This window comes from Suricata suricatta, chromosome 3, assembly GCF_006229205.1.
Source record: "Suricata suricatta isolate VVHF042 chromosome 3, meerkat_22Aug2017_6uvM2_HiC, whole genome shotgun sequence".
In the NCBI taxonomy this organism is placed as follows: Eukaryota; Metazoa; Chordata; class Mammalia; order Carnivora; family Herpestidae; genus Suricata; species Suricata suricatta.
In genome coordinates this window covers 10,930,227-10,955,014 of record NC_043702.1, presented here as the reverse complement: position 1 = coordinate 10,955,014, position 24,788 = coordinate 10,930,227, and the positions used below count along the sequence as shown (strand labels likewise).

The 24,788-nt window shown below is 45.2% G+C and overlaps 1 protein-coding gene across 1 annotated transcript in view; it reads right to left on the bottom strand.

Annotated features, from left to right (window-relative positions):
• The window catches only part of COL4A4 (collagen type IV alpha 4 chain), a 129,561-nt gene that overhangs the window by 77,758 nt on the left and 27,015 nt on the right, over positions 1 to 24,788 (bottom strand). The window contains exons 6-9 of the mRNA XM_029933685.1: positions 7,098 to 7,232; positions 6,251 to 6,295; positions 5,471 to 5,587; positions 2,095 to 2,163 (exon numbers count right to left, since the gene is read on the bottom strand). Of these exons, the coding sequence (XP_029789545.1) occupies positions 2,095 to 2,163; positions 5,471 to 5,587; positions 6,251 to 6,295; positions 7,098 to 7,232 (366 nt within the window). The remainder of the gene's footprint in view (positions 1 to 2,094; positions 2,164 to 5,470; positions 5,588 to 6,250; positions 6,296 to 7,097; positions 7,233 to 24,788) is intronic.

Sequence of the window (24,788 nt, the reverse complement as noted above, 5' to 3'; positions counted from 1 at the left end):
CATACTATTTTCCAGGGCAGCTACACATTTTCCATTCCCACCAGCCGAATATAAGAGTTCCAGCTTCTCACCATAATTGTCACACTTAAGATTTTCTGGGTTTCTTTTAATGTTTTCTTTATTTTTGAGAGGGACAGAATGTGAGCTAGAGAAAGACAGATAGAAGGGGCAGGGAGGGGGGGTGGACAGAGGAGCCAAAGCAGCCTCTGCGCCAAGAGCAGAGAGCCGGATGTGGGACTTGAACTCATGAACCATGAGATCATAACCTAAGTTGAAGTTGGACGCTTAATCAACTGAGCTACCCAGGCACTTTGGGGTTTTTTGTTTGTTTGTTTGTTTGTTTGTTTGTTTGTTTTTGAGAAAGAGAGACAGAGAGGGAGTTGGGGAGGGGCAGAGAGAGAAGGAGACACAGAATCTGAAGCAGGCTCTAGGCTCTGAGCTGACAGCACAGAGCCCAATGCGGGGCTCAAACTCATGAACCGTGAGATCATGACCTGAGCTGAAGTGGGATGCTTAACCAACTGAACCACCCAGGCACCCAAGGTTTTTTTTTAAATAACCATGCAAATGGCTGTAAAGTGGCTATGGGCTCCTAAAAGTATTGTTTCTCCAAGATTATTGATCTGCAGACCTTTTTTATTATAGATCTTTTGTTTCTCTTTAAGATGAGGAATTCTCTATATGAATCTCCCCTTCTATCTCCCCTTCTTTCTCCTGCACTATTACCAGTCATCATCATGACTCCTGTTGTACAGTGCATTACAGTTTACAATGTGCTACAATATAAATTATTGCAAGGGGGGGGGCGCCTGGGTGGCTCAGTCGGTTAAGAGTCCAACTTCAGCTCAGGTCACGATCGTGCGGTTAGTTAGTGTGAGCCCCGTGTCGGGCTCTGTGCTGACAGCTCAGAGCCTGGAGCCTGCTTCGGATTCTGTGTCTCCCTCTCTCTCTGCCCTTCCCCTCTTCAAGCTCTGTCTCTCTCTCTCAAAAATAAACATTGAAAAAAATTTTTTTAAATTATTACAACGGGTCATCAGTGCTGAGAAGACAGCAGGATAGATAGTATTTTCATTTTCCTTCACAAATAAGGAATATGAGGCTCAGAGAGGTTCAGGAGGTTGCTCAAGATCAGAGTGGTAGGTAAGGGTCGGTTTACTCCTTCCAGTGCACCACGCTGGTTCCTAGAGTGCCCCTCCTCTTGATGCTAAGTCTCTCACCATATCATTAAAGCTATAAACAAAAGCATAGTTGTCGCTGGGTAACAAGTGTGAACAGGCTCAGAGGCTACAAACAGATACTGCAAGCTCACGAAAGGAATCACCACTCAGGTGTGCCCATCCTGGTGGGCACGAAACTTAGGGTCTACTAGAAGAAATTTAAGTTTTACATAAATGTTGTAGAATGTTCTTCCTTAAGAGAAATGACCATGTCTTGGAAATGTACTAGATTTTCCTTCTTGATTTGCATCTACTGTCTTCTGCTTAATTCATGCATGGTACTCATATTAGAGATACAGATGGCCATCAAAGAGTTTGTTTCTGAAAGTTTGTATATCATTATGTATGAAAACACAAAAGCATTTAATTTACCAAGGATAGTGCTGTAAGGTTTCCATAATTTTCAAGTTCAGTAGCAGTGATTCCTTTTATACCGGATGGCAGGTATTAACATTACAGCACTTTAACTACAAATAGCTCAGTGCTTCTCCTCTGGGGTGATCTCCCTTCCAAGGGCACGTTTAGTATACCTGGGGATATTATTTAGGTGGGGGGATGGGCAGAGGCCAGGATGTCGTTCAACATCTTAGAATGCACACAGTCGACACCCACACCGAATGATTCTGTGGCCCCAGATGCCAGCAGCACCGAGATTGCACTTTGCAAGAATGAGTGGGAGCGCCTGGGATTTTATAGCCAGAACAATTAAAGCTGAGTGTCGCCACACAAGACGCATGATGCTGTCTAGAGAGTCAGCGTAGTGGTTAAAAACCACATGCTTGGGAACGTTTCGAAAGAGATATGTCTACGTGTTTCCTGGATGGGCTTACCTAGTGTAAAAATAATATTTTAAACTCACTGTGATCATAAAACTTACCTGAATTCCTTTAATGGCACCTAATATGAACACGGAATTTCCTTTTTCTCCATTTTCCCCAGGAAGGCCCTGAAAGTAAAATATCCACTTAAGAGGGGGGAAAAGCATATTACCATTTTAGTATTTTCTTTTTTTATGAAGTATTGCTCGCCAGTAAAATACCATTATGGTCATGTTTCACTAGACGCCATTTCTTTATTCTCTTCATTATTGTTATCATCCTAACGTTCTCATACATATTTATTCAATATTCAGTTAAGATCTATTAAGGAACCTCCAAAGACAAAGTATCTATTAATATATTTATAGTATGCCTATATCTTATAAAAATAATGTATATAGGCTATGTATTATATAATAAAATACATAACCATGTAGTAATTATTCAGTAGGAAAATTACGTTTTCCCTCAAACATAATGATGTAAATATATTCTTCTTACAATTACAAAAAAGTAAACAATTTTGTAATTGTCAGTTAATAATTTAGGCCCTAGAGACAGTTTTCTAATAATTGATTGTATCCATTTCAGTTGTCATACTCAAAATAGAGCCTCTGTATCCTTTGTAAGATTAACTTTTAAAAACATACCATCTTCTTTTTGCAAGGTTTCTGTCAGTAGATGCCTGTTTACTTAGGGTATTTTTAAAAAGTGAATGTAAAAATTCAATGTATTCTTTTTCCCAAAGTCTTCCTATTGAATATCTTAGTATATCTTACTTTGGTAACCATGTAAGAATTTTACCCTATATCAAGCTCCTATGAAGGAGTTTTCAGAAAAGTCTTGACCTCGCTTCCAATGGGAGATACTCCAGGCTTGTCTGGTAAGTTTCAGCAAGTTACAGATTGGCCTATACACACAGTCCCTGCTTCACAAAGTTCCAATATGCACGAATTGTCATTCCACAGCTAAGTTCAGTAGCACCAGTCCTCCAATAAAATGGTTCAAATTTCAGTCACCACCTTATATTGACTGACTAACTGCTTGTTGACTGAGTAATAGCAAACTGCTGCTAGCTCAGTGGTCCACAGATTGCTCTAAGTAACAGGTGTGAATCATGATCCCTGGTCCCACCATCCCTTTCAGTCTGTCAGTGATTGGTCACTGTATACCTTTTAGCATGCATGGGCATGTGCTTTTACGCACACGAGCATGCGCGCGTGCACACACACACACACACACACACACACACACCAGCAAAGCATGTACTTGTGTTGCCTCCTTATCTCCCAGTGATAAGCCCATATGACATTTCATGAAAATAGACCCCACTGGAAGAGGCAGTTGGCCATCAAAGATGAAAGTGAAGTGAGGAAATGAAACATGACAAAGCTGGTGAAAAAATTCCAACACAACATAAGCAGAGTTATAGAAGAAATAACTGAGCGATTGTGGGAATGTGGAGACTCTTGAGCCAGAGGGACTCCAGGAAGACACAGTTATCAACCCTGCGAAGGGAAATGGCTGAGACAGAGAGGTTGAAGACCGTGAGAGGAAATGGCACAGGCAGAAGACCTAGTGGTGAAGGGACTCTTCCATACAGTTCATAGCACTAGGAGGTGATGCAAACCCAGAAGAGAATGACAACTCACCGAAGCCTAGAAAACGTATTCACTTTATATCGTATGTTACATGGGGGAAGGAAGGTGCTGTTCCAAACGCTCTTGATAGGTTTTTACAAAGAACTGAAACTCTTCCATTCTCAAATGTGTACATTTTAAATGACAATGTACCAATATTTATTTTTTTAATTTTCTCTATGTATTTCTAACTAATATTGAGAGAGTTTTTAATATTTTAACAAGACATATTGAAGGTCATGGAGCAACAGTCATTTTTCCCATTGTATGTTAAGGTTGCTTTGTGTGATGTCAGCACGCACAGCCTGTCTTAACATCTCACACTACTGGGCAGAATGAGAGCTGATGATAAATAAAATGGGTCAAGGGTAAGAAAGCTGCATTGCAAAACCACCACTACAACACACTTCTGTATTGGGGTTAATACGCCTGCTTTGTGAAAGCTTAACTCAAGAATTCCTCTTCTGAACGTTCATGGACACTCAGCAAATTGGGGTTTGACCCAATCTGAAGATCTTAAGAAACATGCATTCACCAGACTGCACTTGTGCCTTCAAATGGTTGAGTTTGAAAGCAAAGGGTGGTTGAGAAGCTGAACTATGGAAGACAGTTGTTGTTCTTACTTGGCACTAAAGATGTGAATACGGAAATTGTTTCTGTGTTCTGTATTCTAATCAGTTCTCCTAGAATTGGGAGCAAATGGAAAACTCATGAGGAGAAAGCAGGATGATTATGGTAGTGACAAGAAAACTTTTTAGAAGGAATCTTGTAAAATGGTATTTAGAAGGAAGTGGAAAGGCTGAAAAAGTCACAGAAAATCAGTTCTGAAAGGACAAATCATTTCCAATCTTTATGTTTGAAAAAGGTAAAAAGAGAGAAAGGAAATATCAAGAGCAGTGCTTCTTAAAGTTTTTTTTAAAATAAAAGTCCAAATTTGAAAAATAAAAAAATACTTAAAAGCAGTAGTTTCCTCAAGTGCTGGATATTGTCAACTGTTTCTGAACAACCATTCCAAACGCTTTCCATTAATCTTATTGCTTAATGGGCATGAGAAAGCTAAAACTACATTTCCCAGACCCCTTTTGCAGCTAGATGTGACCTATGGTCATTCAAGAGATGTACTTAAAAGATATGGAAGGCAGAAGCGAGGAAGACATCCTCTTCCTGGAACTGTTGTCACTGCCAAGCAGGGAAGGTTAGGAGCTTGAGTGTTTGTTTGTTGGTGTCTTGACATGGAGTGGGAGGCAGTGGTTATGTCCAGGAGCAGCCTCCTGACCCATGGATCTCAGCTCAGTGGGAGCCCTTGAAATCCCAGTCTTGCAGTGGCCCCTGCGTTCCACTCCCCCAGCTTTCCAATACATGCCAAATTCCCTCTATTAAATTCCTTTCTGCTTGAAATACCTAAAAGGTTTACAAATCTGCGGTGGACACTGAAGGATAAACAGTATAAGTGTTGCTAACCGACCTCCCTGCTCCTTCCCTTACTATTCATTCTCTGTCCAGCAGCCTACAGTACCTTAATGGGACATCAACCAGCTCATACTGCTTCCTTCCTTATCATCTCCAGTGCCTTCCCATGGCCTGGAAAGGAAAATCCAGCCTCTTCCCACAGTCTGCAAGGCCCAAGAACTCGAGGTCCTGCACACCTCTCTGTGCTCAGCCTCCAGCCACCCGCAACTGTTCACCATGCTCCAAGCACACTTGTACTAGTTCTGTTTCTTGAGCACATCAAGCTTGGGCCCACTGTAGAGCCCTTCACTTAATCCCTATAGGATGAACTGGGGGGGAGTCTTACTGGGGGGCCTCTTGCACCAGGAACTCCTCTTTCTCCTGGAAACCCTGGATCACCTCTTGAGCCATTGTAGCCATGCATGCCAGGCTTGCCTCTGGATCCAGGAGGCCCTGGGTGCCCCTGTAAGAAACAAGATTGTATGTGAAGCGTTTTTGCAAGAATACTGCAACCCAAAGTTTATGCAACCGCAACATGGGTACCCAAACTATGGCATTTGTGACTCACATGTTATTTAATTTGTGGAATTTCTTTGCCACCCACAAGTACTGTGTAGCATAGTAAAAATATATAGATACATTTTAATACAGCCCAGGTGAATTTAATTTAGTTTAGACTATTCTAAGAAATTTGGGAGCACACCTTCCTTAAAATCCTTAGAAATACTCTCCAATGGATTATAAAGCTTCCGAAATAACTCTTCCTTCTTTCATTTAGTTTTCAATTTAGAAATGAGAGTTTTAGGCCCACTTCTACTGTCAAAACTAACCAGCAAATAAAACTTGCATTGTGATTATACATTTATTTCCAGAACATGGCAGGGATATATAGCTTATGTTGTGGAATGCCTTCTCTAATCTGTCTGAAAACCTTACTTTTCAAGTAAAGTCTTTTAGTCCCAAAGTTATTACACAAAATTGGAAGGCAAGCACCTTACCTTGCACTAGTAGGAGAAAATAAAGAAGAGTTTGCCATACAAATATATATGTATATATATCATATGATTTTAAGGGCTTTGATGAGCTCCTTTTTTTAAAAATATGGAGAAAATTTAGGGATACTTACAGGTATGCCATCCAAACCTGGAAATCCAGGAACACCAGTTGGACCCTAAAATCCCAGAAAATAAAACAAAGATATAAAAGTATTAACAAAACAAAGATATCAAAGTACTAGATTAACAGACGGATTTACTTGAAAATATAAATAATTAATGACATCATTTTTAAAAGACTCTTAGCAGTCATTGTCACTTATTCTTTATATTAATGAGTTTAAGTGCCAACAATTAAAAATAAATGTTTTGTACTTTTCTTTTTGTACTTAGGAAGCCAACTCAGCTGCATCAATTCAAAGAAAATGTTTAGTTCCCTGGAAGCTGGAAATTCAACCTCTTGAAGTCTTCCTATCCTTGAGAAATGAAGTCTTAAATGTCAGCACAGGTCATTTACAGGATTGTTTCTCACACTGCCATGACACAAAGTTGGGACAGGACCTCAAATTTACATCAACAGGGAATAAACCATAGTTTTATCTATAGTAAGGCATATTGTACAGTATTTTTAAGAGAATAAGTTTAATCTACATAAATTGATAAAGAATGATCTGTAAGCCATATGGTCGAGTAAAAAAAAGAAAAGCTCACCATGACAAATACGTCATTAAGGTTTTAAAAAGCCATGAAAGAATACAACCCTTCATTAGGTACACTCAGGTATGCAAGTGCTTAGAAAAGTCTAGAAAGGCATGGTCCTCTGGAAAGCAGTTAGGGAATGAGGGCTGATTATAGAAGCGGAGTTCAGACTTAATTTATTATAAGGTGCTGGTAGATAGTATTTGTGATTATAAACTATCTAGCAGAGTCGTGCCGGTGAGTGGTTAGGAAGACTCTCTCACTGAAGAAGAGGCTTACCTTATCACCTTTGTCACCTGCTGCTCCAGGAGGGCCACTGTCGCCTCTCATCCCTTTCTCTCCTGGAATTCCAATGGGTCCTGGCAGTCCCAGGGGTCCAATAGGACCCTGTGGCCCCGGTGGTCCTGGTTGACCCTAAGAAGAAAGATTTAAAAGGCAGAGGGGTGGTTGAGTCCTAAGTAGTGTCTTCTAACATAAACTCACGTTCATGTGGGCTAACAGAAGTCTAGAAAATTAGAGTTTGAGCAGATTCTAATAATAAAAGCACAAATGATCAATTAATTACAAAAATAAGAAATAGGAACATTGCCTTTTTTGATCTGAATTTAAGTCATAAAATAAATCTGAATTATTTTGTGTGTACACACACACACACTGATCATAGTTCTTGTACTAATTTTATTCTGTCAGTGACATTTATAAATCTTGAGCTATTTAGCAAACCAAGCAACTTGCAAAACAAAGCAAGAGAAACAAATCGAAGTCTCATTACCATTATGTTAGTGGCACAAATTTAGAGTGGAAAAGTCCGCCAGATCTTTTAAAACTTTCATGTGGTGAATGACTGTTCTGCCCTTTTCGTGGAGAGCCTTTCTTTCTTTTTTTTTTTAGCTGCTTTTACCTAATATCAACTTCTTAATTTGGAAGTGGGCTCTCCATGTCAATTTATATTTATGCAATCTGACTTGCCATCAATGAAAAGGCTGCCTCTTATTTTAGGTGAAGAAGGTTCATGAGCTCAGTTCTTCACCTCTGGAACCCACAGTGGGAACATTTCCAGAACAAAGATGAGAAACTCTCAGCTCCCTTGTTGTCTGTCCCCTGTTGCATTTAGACGCCCCGATGCCCTGAATGGACACTGAGTCACTGCCCGCTAGACGCAGCTGTGAGGCTCACAGCTCTTTGATCTGGAGTGGGGAAGACTGACCTTGGAGGAGCGCACACCCTTGCCCTCCACCCCCGTGATATCGCTCCCTTCTCTGTCCCAGGCCCCTTGTCCCCCTCCACAGGCTCTACACTCACGGTTCTCCCCAGGACTGAAACTGTAAATATCATGGCTTCAAACAGCCCCACTCATATGTCTCGGCACAGACCTCTCTAATTTCCAGATGCCTCCTTGACACCTTCTTAGATATAATACTACCTCCAACTTAAAAAAAAAAAAAAAAAATCTGAAATGGAATTCTTGCTTTTCCCCCAAACCTTTTTCAACCTTCCCAAACCACCCATGTAAATCCAGCCAGAATCCTGAAGTCATCCTTCATACTCTTCTTTCTGTCACACCTACCCTGAATCTGTGATTAACTGCCGCCACTTCACTCCCAAAATGGAATCACTTCTTCACAGTCCCTCTCGCTGCCACCAGAGAACTCCTAAATTGCTCTCTAGCTTCATCTTCCCTTCCCCCATGCCTCTCTCCACAGGACAGCCGGAGTGACACAGAAACAGAAATCAGACCATGGCACTGCCCCAGTTTTAAAAAACCTTCCTTGCCTTCCCACGGCATGTAAAGTAAACCTCAAACTCCCTCCAGACCTTCTAGGTATGGGCCTAATTCCCTTGCACCCCACACTCAAGACTTCCCAGCCAGCCCTGTGGCTCTTCCTGGGCTTGGCTTTCCCTCTGGACTGTCCTTCTCTAGATTTCCACCTGACCTGGATCCTGCCTAAACTACCACCTCCTTAGCAGCCTTTCTTGACCCCCAGCCCTCCCCCCCCCACCTCACCCCCCACTGCAACCCAGGGAAGTAGGATCTCCAATCCACTTCTGCCCTCGTTAGCCTATCCATTTCATTCTTGGCATCTTAGCATTTCATATTTTTCAACTCTTTGTGATCCATTTATTGGTCACCTCTCCAGTAAGATATTAACGCTATGATGGCAGGGATATTTGCTCACCCGTTGAATCTTCCATCCCTGCCTTTGGTTCAGGAAATCCCTTCGCCAAGCTCCCAGCCTGATGACCCAGCCCCTTTGGACACACTCTACCTGGGTCCTATGTGATTAGGAAAGTGACTTTTGGGCTCCGAGAAAAGCAGTTCTATCAACTATCATCTTTATGACATAAAATGATCTTATACATTCAAACTTACTTACTTTTCATAAAAGAATCAATGTACCAGAACAGTGAGGCTATTTGAATGATCTTAGGAATTTAAAATCAGAGTTTCTAAGTGATACTTGTAACCTCAGCATTCAATCTCTGTCTATAATTTGATGTAGGCAGAAAGTATCTTAGGTTAATATGGTTTTTTTTAATCACTGACTTTGCAATCTGAAGACAATACCACTACACTAGGTAAAAAGAAGTTTATAATGAGAAGTTTACAACAAGGTTTTCACTGATGCAAGATGACTTGCCTGCACAAGACCATGCAGTGTGGGGTCCAGGGTGTTCGGCTCTGTTGTCTAAGACATTTCAGAGCCCATGCTGTGTTTTATTAGTTTGAAGACACTCCTGATATTCATTTCAAGTCAGGATGCTCACTGGCAATTTCTTGTGCTTCTTATAATTTTTCCAAAGATTTAAGGAAAATCATGTTGTATTCCCTTACCCCACAGAACGTACTCATGCATTCAATGAGCAAGTAAGTCGATATGCAGAGCAAAAAGCTGATTGGATTTCAGGAGATATCTGCTCAGATCAGATCTCAAACCTCTGGACAATTCTGACTTATTGGTACTCGACTCCAAGGGTGTGTAGGACCGCATACAAGAATATAGGACTTCCCCTCAGGTGTGTGGGGACCAAGAGAAAATATATTTTAGGAAGCCTCATCTGTTTAAAAATTGCCTCACCTGAAATCAGTGTGTCAGCACTATTTGGCTGACCTTATGGTCCCATGAATGGAATCCCAAGAGTTGGCCAGATGGTCATCCTCCTAAAACGAGGGCCCAGCCATGTGGTCCCAGACCAGCTCATACACATGAACTCCTGAGCTCCTCACGAGGTGAACTTCACATAGGATACATCATCCAAGTGCACCCTGTTGAAACAACTTTCTAGGCCCATGATGTCACCTCTCCCCTGCCGGGTTTCATGTCGGCAAAATGAAGCGGATAACGTGGGGGTCCCTATAAAAGCGCATGTTGACCAGGCACACGGTACCTCCCGCCAGCCAATCCCTACACCCCAAGCCAACTCTGGGTCTGTGCTTATTTCTCTGCTCTTTATCCATTTTCCATTGTCCCCTCCCTTTTCCTTATTCTTCATCCTGTAAAAGCTTGCTGTCTTCTGCTCCATTTTGCAGTTCTCTGGATGCTTGGAAAGGAAGACTGCCCGCTTCCTGAAGTGTTAACTAAGTTTGTCTGTATCACCTAAATGAGCTTCTTTCATCATTATTAACAACCTCAAAGGGAAGACACAGACTCTGGGACGCAGCCAGACCTGGTCTTCACGTGGGGGACCATTTTCGACACTGCTGTTGGCCTCGGCCAGGCCCAGACACAGGACAGACGGGTGAGGTCTTGGAGGCAGGAGCCCTGTGTGCCCTGGTCTAAAGACAACAGTTCCAGGATATTCACAACAACATTATTTATAATAGCAAGAAAAACGGGAAGTCCTATAAAAATCTGGCCAAATGAGATCGATTAAATAGACATGGGACCTTATAAAACACAACACCATGCAGCCTGTCTTGGCCTGGGTGCTCCAGAATCCAGGAAGTCAATGCAAACCGTTTGTGTGAGATTTGAAGGAGACACGGTAAGGAAGCAGAGACGTGACACAGAGAAGGGGAGACGGGCAACCAGCGTTCGGAGGCAGGGACCACTGGAATGGGTGCCATGTGACAAACGTTATGCACCTGGGGTGCTTTCTGTTAGCTGTTATTTTTAAGTCTTTATTTACTTTTTAAGTTTTGAGAAAGTACCAGTGGGTAGGGGCAGGGAGAGAGAAACACTGGAGCAGAGCCCAGTGCAGGGCTCGAACTCATAAGCCCTGAGATCATGACCTGAGCGCAGGTAGGAAGCTTAACCGACTGCGCCATCCGAGTGCTCCAGTCAGCTGTCACTGGTACATCATCTCTCTTACCGACATGCAGCCCTGCACCCAACCTGGATTTACCTTGGAGACCCCTCCAAGAGCACCAAGGAGCTGCCTCAGTTCCCTGCCAATAGAGACCAGTCAGGACAAGCTCCTTCCAAACAATCGGAAGCGCTTCCAACCAATCAGGGCGACGCATTTTTTTCCCTTTCCCCACTAGCATACTGGAGTGGGAGCAGGAACTTTCCCCATCCCCACCTCCCCTCCCCTACCCCGACTTCCAGGAAGGCAGGGCCTCCTCTTTGCTGGGAAGGCCCAGCCTAACCAGTCTCTGTTGGTGCTTTGTCTCCCTCCAACTCAAGCTGCAGCCCCAAGCGAGCCTTGCCTGTGCCTTTGACTTTGGGGTCCAGCCTCGTTTCTGCTGTTCGGCCCAAGAACCCGACTCCAGTAACATTATACCAGTGGGTCGCGAGCTCTCCCCTGAGTGGGCACTCCTGGAGTTAGGGTAGAGGGCACATCGCAGAGCGACGCCACTCAAGAGCGAGGGAGTGGTGGTGTTCACCCCTCGCTGGGGGCCCACGGTGCTGGGTGCCCACTCTCACAGAGCGCGTGAAGAGGACAGAGGCTGGCAGCCGCAACAGGCCCATGGGGAAGGGGTAAGGCCCGCATGTTAAGGAGAGCGAACAGGTCTTTCTGAGCGGGCACAGATCATCCTCATGAGCATCAGTGACTCAACATCCAGGCTGTGCAGCCAGACTCTGCAGCCAGACTCCCACACTAGCTGTGTGACCCAGGGCACATGTATTAACCTCTCTGTCCTTCAGCTGCTTTATCTGTCTACGGCCAGCGGACATAAAAAGAATACGGCATGGCAAGTGTTCATGGCATCGTGCCTGGAACCATAACGCCAACTACTGTTATTGTTCTCATTATACAGAGTTCATGGTTCAAACAGCTGTGTGTCATATGATCCCACCTGTCGAGAAACAAATGGACATTTTCTCTAAATATAATTGTTTATAAAAGAACAATTCTTGAAGGCTATACGAGAAATAGCACTTTGTCATGTCTCAGCAGGGAAAATCCAGACAGGGCAATGTTACGTTCTTTACCAACAGCGAATATGACTTTTATAATAAAGATGAATGACCATTTATCTTTCATCATTAAGTCACGGTCTCAACAAACATTATCAACACCTTAACATCTGCCTGAACGTCACAAATCAAAATCGTACCTCATTTGAACGTCTCCTTCTCTTCACCCTTTTTCATCATTGTGACAACTATTTATGGAGTATCCACAAGACTACTAATAAAGCTTAGGATTTTCAAGGAAGCTCGAATGTATAAATATGTGTTAAAAAATACAACAATAAAAGATAAAATGTAATTATACAGGCACAAATCATTTGGGGAACATTTTGTGGGCATATCAATTTAAATATTGTGCAAATTGTAAACAACAATTTAAAAGAATAAATAATGACTTCAGCTACCTCTTTCTTTCTTTCTTTCTTTCTTTCTTTCTTTCTTTCTTTTTTTCTTTCTTTTTCTTTCTTTCTTTCTACCTGTGTTAATTACTCTTCCTTGGTAAGGTTTCCTGAATATAAGACTCAGAAATTAACTGCTTTTTCATGAAGTTTCGGAATTATCTTTGCATTTTACAGGTAATTTAGAGAAAACCTCCTAAATGATCTTTTGTGAATGCTGTACTTTACAATAATGTAACATTTAGAAACAAAATATGTACATTTAAACATTAACTGAGAAACAGTCAGCCAATTAACTGCCTATAAATCTCTTTAATGTGCTTCATTCTGGACATGCAAGGATGGATCCAGTGAGCTAATGGAACTTTGTGGAGAAAATAGAGTGGAAGTGTTTCACATGGCGGTAAGAATGATAAAACTCCATTCAGTACAGAAATGGGTCCTGATGTCAGAAGGTGCTGTCTAAAATGCTTTTAAAATAAAACAAGGAATGGGTATTTGCATTGTTAAAACTCTGGACCCCGTGCCTCCCCCCACCCTCGCCCACATCTGTTACACTGATTGCCTCGCCATTTCCGAATGAGCTCTGTTCTTTCACAGACTTGGTATCCTGTCCCAGAATTGTCCCTCCCACTCCCAAGGTCATCTTTTAGTCCTCTCCTGGAGAGACTCCCCAACCTCCTGCCCTCCCCCAACCTGCCCTTTGGAACTAGAGGCCTCTCAGATGCTCCTAAAATAGCATCCCTCCCCTGTTCCAGCGACCATCTCCTTATCCCCCTGACCCCATCCCTGCTGGACCATGAGCTTCTGGAGGGCACAGTCCATGTGCCCAAGACTATGATGGTGGGAAAGGCAACAAATAATAAAATAATTCGAACGGTGATGCAGTCGATGTTTCCACACTGAGGAGAGCAGAGCACAACCCCACACCTTGAGCAACGGCCCTAAATGCAGCGATGTTCCTATCTTCCTGTTGACATAGAACATGGGCTTTGCTGTGCCTTCATTTCAACGGCAAAATAACCTCTGCTTTGCAGGTGGAAAAACTAGCATAAAATATTAAATGCCTACTTATTTACAGATGCTGGGGAAAGCTGTGGTTTGTTTTTATATTTAGTGCTGGGTTTTTTTTTCCATATTAACAGGTAATTCCTTATCGGATAAATTTTTTAAAGAAATACACCGAATCTTATATCACAGTATTAAATATATCAGAAAGCTGCTCATGAAATTTTCCAAATCCTAATCTTTGGAATAATCATTGCTAGTTGATCCAATTTGAGTAAATTATTTATCCACAGCAACCTAGAGAATAACTCCAATATCCTTAAACTATTTCATATAAAAGAAGGGATCAGCTAAAAAAACCCCTACGTTTACAAGTGGATATTTGAGCTTACTTATTTATAAGGCAATGACAGAATTAATTTCCAGATGAACAGGTTTAAATAACAAACTCACAGGAGGCATTTCTATAACAAGAGATTCATTAAAAAACCAAAAGAATTTAGCATCTTTAAAAAAATTTTTAGAGAAATATTTTCCTCCTAACTATGCACCCTCCAACCATGATATACAGTGGATTCAGGGTAGTAAAAAGAAAAAAAAAAAGCCCAGTGAATGAACATTGAATTTTCAGATGTAGTTCCCCTGGTCTATCTACTGATCTGTTTTTCTTTCTTTCTTTCTTTCTTTCTTTCTTTCTTTCTTTCTTTCTTTCTTTCTTTCTTTCTTTCTTCTTTCTTTCCTTTGCTTTCTTTTTTTTTCCTTTCTCTTCTCTTTTCTCTTCCCCTTCCATTCCCTTTCTTTCTCCCTTCCTTCCCTCCTTCTTTCCTCCCCCCTCTCTCCTGTTTCCTCCCTCCCTTCCTTCCTTCCCTGTACACAGAACTGCCTCTGTGAAATCAGGGAAGATTCGCTGAATCCAGAATGACAATCATGGAGCCGGCTGAGGAAACTCTGGCGTGCTCTGTGACCCCACAAACCCTCCCCTTCCTCCTCCTCAAAGCCCAGACTGACACGGTGTCATCAGACAGGCTACGTGTGCTCCGGCTGAGGCTGCAGAGCAGTAGGCCCCCCGGCCAGCTGTACAAATAGAGGATGAAGGTGAGCAGTGGACAGAGTCGCCCCACCCTGGGTGGGTGGGGGGCCGGGGCATTCCTTCAGCATTCTGTCACTTGTTAATGGGCTGTATCAGGCAGGGCTCTGGAGCAGGGCTAAGATCAAATTATTTTTATTTCACCACTTGCTAGAACACACCAACAGTTGAGAGAATATGGACATTGCTAATACCAAGACCTTCAGCTCAGCCTTCTGGGCTGCCCCTGACGCGCTTGCTGCCAGGGACCAAACAAACCTTTTCGGGAACGACAAAAATCTCAGAAACCCTCTGTCATTTTTGCAGTATGAGGATTGGGAGAAATAAGTACAGAGACGACTACAGATACATATATAGACACCCTTTATTCTGTGACAGCTTTCTGCTCCTGCCCAACCACAAGGTGAATCAGTGCAAGGAAGTATACATAAATTTTGTTCCTTCCTTCATGAACGAATAGATGAACATGAAAGATGCTCTTATTACACTAATTATGCGTACATTCCCAAATCTCCCTTGGTTTCCAAGACCAGGATGGTTGAAGTGTTTATTGATTTTAGTTGTGTGTCCACCGCTCTGCATACTTTGTTTTATTTAACCCAACCACCAACCCTGAGAAATGCGAATTATTATCTCCTGTATAGATGAGAAAAGTCTGTTCAGGGGTATAACTCACTCAGACTCACATACCTAGTGCGTTTGCATTCATACCTGCTCCTGCAGACCTCTCCTCCCCCGCGGCCTCCGCCTGCCAGGGGACCCATCCACTGATTCGTCCTCCCCCCAGGCCTGCTGTGACGTGCCCATTGCTTCCAGCTGCGTCTTACTTTTAAACATAAAATCTTAATGTGTTCTGTGTTCTTTCATAAAGTTTCTTCAGGAAATAATAGTATTCATCCAAGTAATTAAAGACTTCTATTTCTGTCGTCCTCAAGTGCAATTACCTAGTCCTACCCTATCTGTCCAACCTGTTTCTAGACACCTTCTTGAACCTTCCTCTGTTAATTCGCACTCATGGCTCCCAAATGAGTTTCCCTGCGCTCCGCTCCTGTCCCCACACCCGTCAGGTGGCCGCTTCGTTCCTTCATGTGAGCTCGCCACGCAACTGATAGCCTCCCTCGCTCTCCATGTCCACCCCCTGGCCAAGGCTATCATACCTCCCTTGACATAAATCTCATGTGTCTGTCATGTCCCTGCAGAGGAAGCCCTCCCCTGTCACGTCATGTGGGTTACCCAAGCCCCAGCCTCCCTCTCTTCCTTCACTCCAGGCTTCTACCCACATCCACACACAACCGTCACCTCCTCTTCAGTCTTCTCTTGCTTTTGTCACCCCCCGCAATGGGGACACTCAGCCTTCCTCCACCTGGTCCCTGTAGTTTCCACACCTATTCCTTCTGTTCCAGTCACACGTGTACCTCCAGTTTGCCTGAAGCAACGGCAGCCTTTCCCCATCTGTACTTCACATTCTAGCGGCTTCCAACCAATGGCGACAGCTACCATTCCCTGCGCACTTGCTCCAAGCACTGATTCTGCGCTGTGCATGCTTCTCATGGAATCCTGACATCCCTAAAGCAGAAAGTCACCCTGTGTGGGGCGCCTGGGTGGCTCAGTCAGTCAAGCATCCATCTGACTCCGTTTCTGCTCAGGTCATGATCTCGTGGTTTTGTGGGTCCAAGCCTCGCGTGGGGTTCTGTGCTGACAGCGTGGAATCCGCTTGGGATTCTTGGTCTCCTTCTCCCTCTGCCCCTCCCTGCTCTCCCACTGTCTCTGTCTCTCAAGATAAATAAACTTAAAATCTTTTTTAAAGAAAAAAAAAGTCCCCCTGTTTCTCATTTTCTGTTTCCCAAACAAGGAAGCTGAGGCTCAGAGAGATGAAGCCAACGTCCAGCGCCCACCGACTATCACCTGGGAAAACAGAGATTCAAACCCAAGTCCTCTGACTTCAGTTGCTGCTTCTCTTTTTACCCCAGTCCTGATCAATATCACTCTCTTAGGAACTCTCCTGTCCACTCTAAAATACCACCTAACTAGACTCATCACTATATTTCAGTGTTGTTTCATGCATGTTGCTTTAATTAATATCTGCTTGGAGTGATGTCTTCTGCTAAGCTTTTTGGGGTTAGGGATCCGTGTACATTTTATTACTACCTCAGGACCTTGGCTACTACCTTGCCTGATATATATTCTGAACACGAACTCAGTGAATACTGAATGGATGAAGTCTTTTATAATTAAAATTAACAGTTTAGCATCACCCCTTCTGCCTTTTGAATGCTGGACTGCAATTCAAAGATTCATCCACTAGGCGACACTATAACATTACTTAAACCCGCCAGCAGGAGCCCACAGGTGGCATAAAATCCTTAACTAAGTGCCTCCAGGGTCTTCCCATACCTATAACGGGAAAAACTAATGGATAACACGAAGGGTTATTAAAATGAATAACAAAAAGGTGTTATTTGAGGAGTGGAAAGTCGAAGGAGACCAGACTGCTGTGGCAGAGTATTTTCTTACACTTTGAGATCACCTCACTTGTCAATGAGAGCATCCGCTGACCCATTTATCCTGGAGTTGACACTGACCCTGGATTTTCAGCTGTGCTCTTAAGAGGCTGTGTGGTACAGGGAGGGAAAAAAAACCTTCTCTGAGAACTGGAAGATAGGGCTTTGCCACGGAGCAATAAAGAAAGCCACCTCTTGAACCCGGTCATCACAGAGTGGTTTTCCCATTTTTAAAAATGGTGTGAGAGTGACACAACATCATACACCTGCCATGGGAACTGAATGAGGCAGCCTGGAGAGCCCTCGGTGGGCTCCCAGAGGAGCCAGAACCGGCTGCCCCTCGCTTCCTCTTCCCGGCGCTGTTCTCCTGCTGCCCCCGCGCCTTGCCTATCTGTGTCTTTCTCCTGTGTCTTCTATGCTGGCCCCCTTCCTCCTGGGAAGGGAATCCCCACAGGGCTGCCCTGGCCCTCCTCTCACTCTCCCTTGGCCAAACTTGACCTTTTCCATGGAGTTGATGGCATCCAACGTGGAACCACCAACCCCTCCACTTTCCTCCCTAGCCCAGACTTCTCTTTGGAGTCCTGGCCATATTCAGTTGACCTCTGGCTCTCCAAACTCAAAATGGGACTCGTAGATCCACGGTCACCCCCAAGTCCCCTCGGCCACACACCACTGCCCACACAGCTGTGCACACCTCGCCTGCCTACCTCCAAGGTCACCCTCACTCCTATCAACCCTGCCTCCCAAATACTCCTGAAACCCACTTGCTTCCCCCATCTCCTCACACACTCCCCTGCGAAGCAACCTCATCTCCCACCTGGGCGACTGCAGCAGCTCCCTGAAGGGTTTTCCCTAGCAATCCCCCCCAAACAATGTTCTCCAAACAGCAGCCAGAATGACCTTTTTATCCCATAAATCCAACCTGCTTCCACTCTTCTTAAAATCCTTCAGAGCCTCCCTCTTAGGCTGGAGAAGCTGGGTCTGCCTTTCCGACAGCACCTCGGGTCACCTGACCCCTCACCTACTCCAGCCAAATCCTCCTGGCCACTTTTCAGTCTCTCAAACACGCCAGCCTGTCTCCTTCTTACTTCCAGGCTGGAACAGAGGCTCTTCCACCAGAGTCCGAATGCAGGCTGTTCTCTCTGCCCGGACATTTGCAGTAGGTTGAATGGTGGCCACAAAAAGATGTGTCCCCGTCCTGACCCCTGGGAGTAGTGGAAGTTGCCCGAGATGGGAACAGAGGTGCTAACGTTATGACCTTGAGAGGAGGGGCTTATCTCAGATTATCTGTAGGGCCCTAACTGCTGTTACATACACCTTTCTGAGAGGGACACAGAGGGAGATGTGACACAAAGGAGAAGGCAGTGCAAAGACAGAGGCAGAGACTGGAGTGACAGGGCCATAAGCCAAGGAAAGCCGGCGACCACCAGAAGCTGGGAGACGCAGGGGATGGAGCCTCCGCTCTTTCCCAAAGAGAGCACAGTAATGCCGACACCTTGCTTGTGCACTTCTGGCTCTAGAGCGTGCAGGAAAATTAATTTCTGTGGTTTTAAGCCACTGCGTATGTGGTAGGTACTTTACTATGGCAGCCTGAGGCACGACACACAGGCTTCCGGGCCATCGTTAGGTGGCGTCTGATGCCACTGCTGTCCGTGACCTGCCCCCACTCCCAGGCTCCCATATGAAACTAGGGGACCACGTTATCCCAGGGACAGAGCAAGGATCCAGGCTCTTAACAGGGCCCAGCACTCTGCAGGCACCCAGAAATAATGGCCGGAAGGTGAATCTCCTACTGGACGCTGAGCTCCAGGCCACAGGGACTTTTTATTCTATCACCGAAGCCTCACAAGGCCAGGCACGCGGCAAATGCTCAATGGCTATTTGCTGAATGGAAGGAATGAATGAATGGACATTTGCTGAATGAACTACAGAGACGCTTGTATGATGGGGATGTAAAAAAATTAGCACCTCTGAGACCTGGCTGTTTCCCTGTGGACTTTGTGACGACGTAGTGAACATGGTATTTGAAAGAAAAAAAATATCTTCTTTTATTTTCTTTGTAAATCAGCATCTTAATTAATGTAGTCAGACAGCTGTTGACCTTGCACTAGACAGGTTTTCTAGAGCTACGATTATGGTTTCCCATTTTCCTATGGGGCATACGCCTTGCTTCGGGATGCACCTGTACAGCCAGCCCTTATTTCTCACCGCCAAAAAGGCTGTCTCCCCTGTGGTAATGACCTTGATCCACTCAGGTTCAGCATAGTCCCACATTTGCTGAGCTCTGCGGCTGCCTGCCCTCAGTTCTCGCTGGGTCGCAGAGCTCAGCAATCTTCATTGCTATGGAATTGAACTCCACATGAGGAGGCCAAAGGCTGTGCTGCAAATCACAGGCAATTTAATGAGGTGACTGATCAGGGCAGATACGCCAAAACCTACGAGACCCAAACTGTCCCTAGAATTCCCCAGTGAGGTTCGGGACACCGGGCCTGTGAAAACAATACGTTCTACAATACAGTAGGCATATATAAGCTTGTTGCCTCTCCTTCTTTCTGAAACACAAATGCCAGCTTTAGAGAGAGAGAGATCGGTCAGCCTATGGAAAGCCGTATTCGTGGCTGGAGTCATCCTTCCATATGGATCTGAGCTACCACTGGTTACTTCTATCACTATGACAGTTGATAGGCCAAATAGTAGGAAATGATAGGCACATCCAGGTTTCCCACAGCCTGCTTAGAAATACTTCCTCAAGTACCTACAATGGAAGATCCATTCTTTTAACTTTTACAAGTTTTTCATTCTTCAGAACTCAAGATTAACATTCCTGACCGGGGAACACTTTAACACACAGAGCCGAGGTTGTGCACTGGCAGCTGGTGGTGGGCTAAATTCTAGTGGGGGATTTGTTGGTAGGCACTGTGCTTTCTCCAATTCTAGATTAGGATGCCTTTGCAGGACAGACGGACGTCCCGTCCCAGGGCCCCTCACTTGGGTCCCCGGAAAGCACCCGAGTCTTAGGCAGGATCTCATGACTCAGAGGAATCTCCAACAGAGACAAAATGAGCTGGAGAGTTTGTTCTTGGAGGAGAAAGACGCAGAAGAAAAAGAAGACAGCAGGACCAAATCTCTAAGGGGGTGAGTGACAGATCAAATTTGTCAGTGGTCACTGGAATCTGCTTACACCAAAATATAACATCACTGACTTATGTGCGCTTTGGGATCTCAAAAGAATTGCTCTGTACCATTTATCATGCTACAGTTATAGACTGTACTAGAATACAGCTGTGTGAGGGATAAAGTGATTGGGTCCTAGAACTCTGTGTGCCAATAATTTAATGGTGAAAAATGTTAATAATTAAAATCTCCCAAGTAAATTCCATTTTTATCTTGGAATGCAGGCTCTTAGGAGCATGAGGGACAAATGAATGAGATTGTGGCAAAAAACACTTGTGCAATTTTTTTAGTGATTTAAAATTCCCAAAGGAAACACTGATTTGCCAATGTGTGATTTCAGCTTTCAAACAAACAAATAAAAAAAGACAGGTGTTGAGTTTTATACTCTTTGACTTCTTTGCATAAAAACTGCCGAATTATAAAGTTCTTAATGGAACAGCTAACAGTTTAATAGTTGGCAGCCTCCACTCAATGAAAAACAATATGGACATATTTTCTATTTTATTCTGAAAAACGCTATAGAACATGTCTTTTCATCATGCCAGTTGCTAAAGTGGAGCTTTTGAAAGGTCCCATCTAGTCTATAAAGATACATAATTTTCCCTGCAAGGAGACAGCCATCAAAAACATGAGGATTCCGCCACTGAAACTGGTAAAGAAAATCTTAAAATCTCAGCCAGTGCCAAGCTCATCCACATTCTCAGACAGGAACAATTATGAGGTTAGGGGAAATGTCAGGGCATCATTGCAAAATCTTCTGGAAGCCAATTAAACAGCTGTCCTACACAAAAGGCCATGCCTGCGCCACAGAACCAGAGGCTGTCAGGGCCGGGAGGGTCGGGACCAGCCCGACAGAACAACCCCTATTTCTCAGCTGAGACCCCCAACCTGACAAAAGGCACCGGGTTTCCAGTCTCCCGCCCTCGCCTGGGGCTCTTCCCAGGATGCCCCGGAACTGCTTTCTGGCACTGTTCAAAATACTTCTGTCTGGCCCTGCCGGAACCCACAAGGGATTGGAGCTTATGTGAGGTTGCACATTTAATGACAGATTTCAGCGATGCATGTGCGGGTGGGCAGGGGGAGGGCTGAGGTGAGACACCCCCTGGTGACCCTCCCCCCTCCACTTCTCTTAGACGTGGGAGGTATCCCAGGAAGCACGCGAAAGGCCAGTGTGGCCACCCACTCAGTCTCCCAATCCCACCCACGCTGGAGGCTGAGTTTTCATGTACTGATTTATGGGTACTAACTGCCGGATACAAGTCCAGTGCGGGCAGGAGCAAAGCCATCCAAAGAAACATTAAGCATTTTCCATGTGTCCACACGACCACCTCGAAGGAGGCTGCTCAGAATCTCATGAAGAGGGTCACGTGCCCTGATGCTCTCACCCCAGCAGGGCTAGAGGTCGGGGTGCAAGCAGTAAAAGGAAGGGGACCAGGGGCCTGCCAGGGGCCTCAGCGCTGGCTGGGAAGAGCTGGGGGGACGCTTCGGGAGGGCTGGGGTCTCCACCGAGCTCCTTGGGGAGGGCAGGAGAAACAGAGGCAGAGCGGAAGTGGGAAGACAGCCCGGAAAGTGGTAGGCAAGTGAGAAGGTTCGGATTATGCTCCAGGGAGAGCAGGTGGCCCACCGGGTGCAGCAGGACAGGTGCAAAGGGGAAGGCGTGGTGATCGCTGGCGGAAACACGTGGTGCAGCCACTGCGGGCATCCGGGGTACACCGATGACGCTGAACTTCACTCCGCCAGAAGCCACGGAACCCGCCCTTGGCTCCCTGCCCCAGACACACCCCAGCTCTCCCTCAGGCTCCAGCGCGGGGAGGCAACTCCAGCCCCAGCCCCATCATCCCACAGCGCAGGGCCAGGCGTTACTCCAGACACAGCAGTCGTGGCCCGGGGCTTAAACGACTCACCCAGGCACGAACCCCTGAAGGGGGAATCGTTTCTTTCTTAGGGATGCCTGGCCATGCCCCTCCCGGGCTGCATGGTCTCAGGCGGATCCCCAACCCTCTGGCATTGCGTGCATTCCTATTCCTGTGGACCCCCTCGAACTGTCACCGCAGCTCCAGAGACGGGATAGGAGTTGGCTGGCTGACCCCTGAGCCCTCGGGAGCACCCACCTCCCACGCGACCTCGCGGTCATGTGCAAGCCAAGCTCCCGAGCTCCCAGCTGGACCGCGGGCGGGCAGCGTGCAGCCTTCACGTGGGGGCCGTCTGGCTTGGAAAGGGCGAAGGGGGGCCGCGTTCAGCACTCTGCTCTGTCCTACCACCCAGACAGCAGCGTGCAGTCCACACCCCCTGAGCCCTGTCACCCCTGGCCCTGAGACTGTCTGGGTCGCAAGGTGCACCGCTCGTGATTGCTGGACACCCAAGGGAGCAGAAGAGAAAGACTCCAGAAAAACGAAGCTCAGGCAGCTCGAAGCTGTTCCCAAAGTTACGACGGCAGCCTGGTATCTGAATCTGAGAGCGGAGACACCTTTTCGTGATCATGGGCCAAATGCCGCAACTGAAGGCAGACCCTGGGGCGGGGTTCCCGCCTCTTCCACATAGGAGCGAGTTATTAAAACTCCTGTAAGTCCAGGCTCCTTGCGTGGCCAGGTGAAAATACGAATCCCATCAGCCTCAGAGCTGCTGTGGGATGAGGGCAAGGTCTGTCCACCTGAGCACAGGTTACGGTTTTGGTGTGGGGGGCTGTTCCGTGCTTGGAGGGCACCGAGGAACATCCCTGGCCTGTACCCAGGAGATACTGTGGCACCCCTCCCCCCACCCAGTTGTGACAACCAATAAATGTCTCCAGACATCACCAGATGTCCCCACCAAAACAACTCTCAGCCTTAGTTACATCAGAGCCTTAGCCAAGCACCTGGTCCTCTTTGTTTTGTGACGCCCATTAGCGTCCTCTCACTAAACTGATCCATCCACTTTTGTTGGGTCTCAAAACTCCAAGGGTCTTAAAATGTAGACGCACTGATTTTTTCCTTCTCATTTATATAATCTTGATGTGTTTATGTTAAAAATCACAAGAGGGGAACCTGGGTGGCTCAGTCAGTTAAGCATCTGACTTCAGCTCAAGTCAAGATCTCACAGTTGGTGAGTTCGAGCCCCATGTCGGGCTCTGTGCTGACAGCTAGCTCAGAGCCTGGAGCCTGCTTCAGATTCTGCGTCTCCCTCTCTCTCTCCCCACCCCTGCTCACACTCTGTCTAGAGAGACACTCTCTCTCTCTCAAAAATAAATAAACATTAAAAAAAATTTTTAAAGTCACAGGAAAGCCAGGATTTCCCCCCCTGAATAACACACACATATACATCAAAAAGGCACATCTTAGATTGCTAGCTTTTAGTGTCTTTACTTTTTAAAAGAATTTTTACTGAGATGTAATTGACATATTAAACCTTAGATTAATTTCGGCATCTTAGCATCATAATTTGATATGTGTATGGTTTGCAAAGTGATCACCACGATAGATTTAGTTAGCATCTGTCCTCACATGGTAACTGGGTTTTTTCCCCTTTGTGATGAAAACATTTAAGATCTATTCTCAGTAACTTTGAAATATACCAGACAGTATTATGTACTATTCTTATGATTCATGCCATATAGTATATTCCCAGGACTTATTTATTTTATAACTGCAAGTTTGCACCTCTTGCTTTTAAATCATGTCATGAAAGCAGCTTGGGGAAGCCGCCTGGGTGGCTCAGTCAGTTAAGTGTCTGGCTTCATCTCAGGTCGTGATCTCAAGGTTCGTGAGTTCAAGCCCCGCACTGGGCTGTGCTGACAGTGCAGAGCCTGCTTGGGATCCTCATTCTCCTCTCTCTCTCTCTCTCTCTCTCTCTCTCTCTCTCTCTCTCTCTCTCTCTCTCTCTCTTTGCCTCTACCTTGCTTGCACTTTCTTTCTCAAAATAATTAAATAAACTTAAAAAATTTAAGGAAAAGAAAAACCTTCAGATAAATTCTGAGCACCAAAGTTGTTGAAGTACTAAAGAAACAAAGCAGTTTAAGCAGAAGGGAATTTGTCATAACTTATGCTCGGGAAGGTAGCTGCTTTCAGGAAGAGAGCTCAACACAGGTCCCCTTACATACTGGACACGTATTGTGGGGAGAGAAAGCAAAGTATGGGAGAAATAGATGGTCCCTCATCTCCGGAGAGGTTGTGCCTCCTTGTAGACTGATCGTCGCCGAATAGTGGTTTGTAAGCATCATGCCCTATAGGATCGATTTGGACCAGTTTCAACAGAATCACTGATCTGACTCAAAAACTGTCCAAGGTTTCTGGAGCATGCTCTTTTCTTCTAAGATGGCGGGAATATTTTTAATCAGAGGAACTGTTTGACCTAATCCTCCAGCACAAATGAGCTAGTGGGCCGTCAGCTGCTGCGTCAGAGTATAAGGGAGATAGAGGTCCTTACATGTTCACATGACCCCTATACCGTAGCCAAGGGGGCGCTTGTGC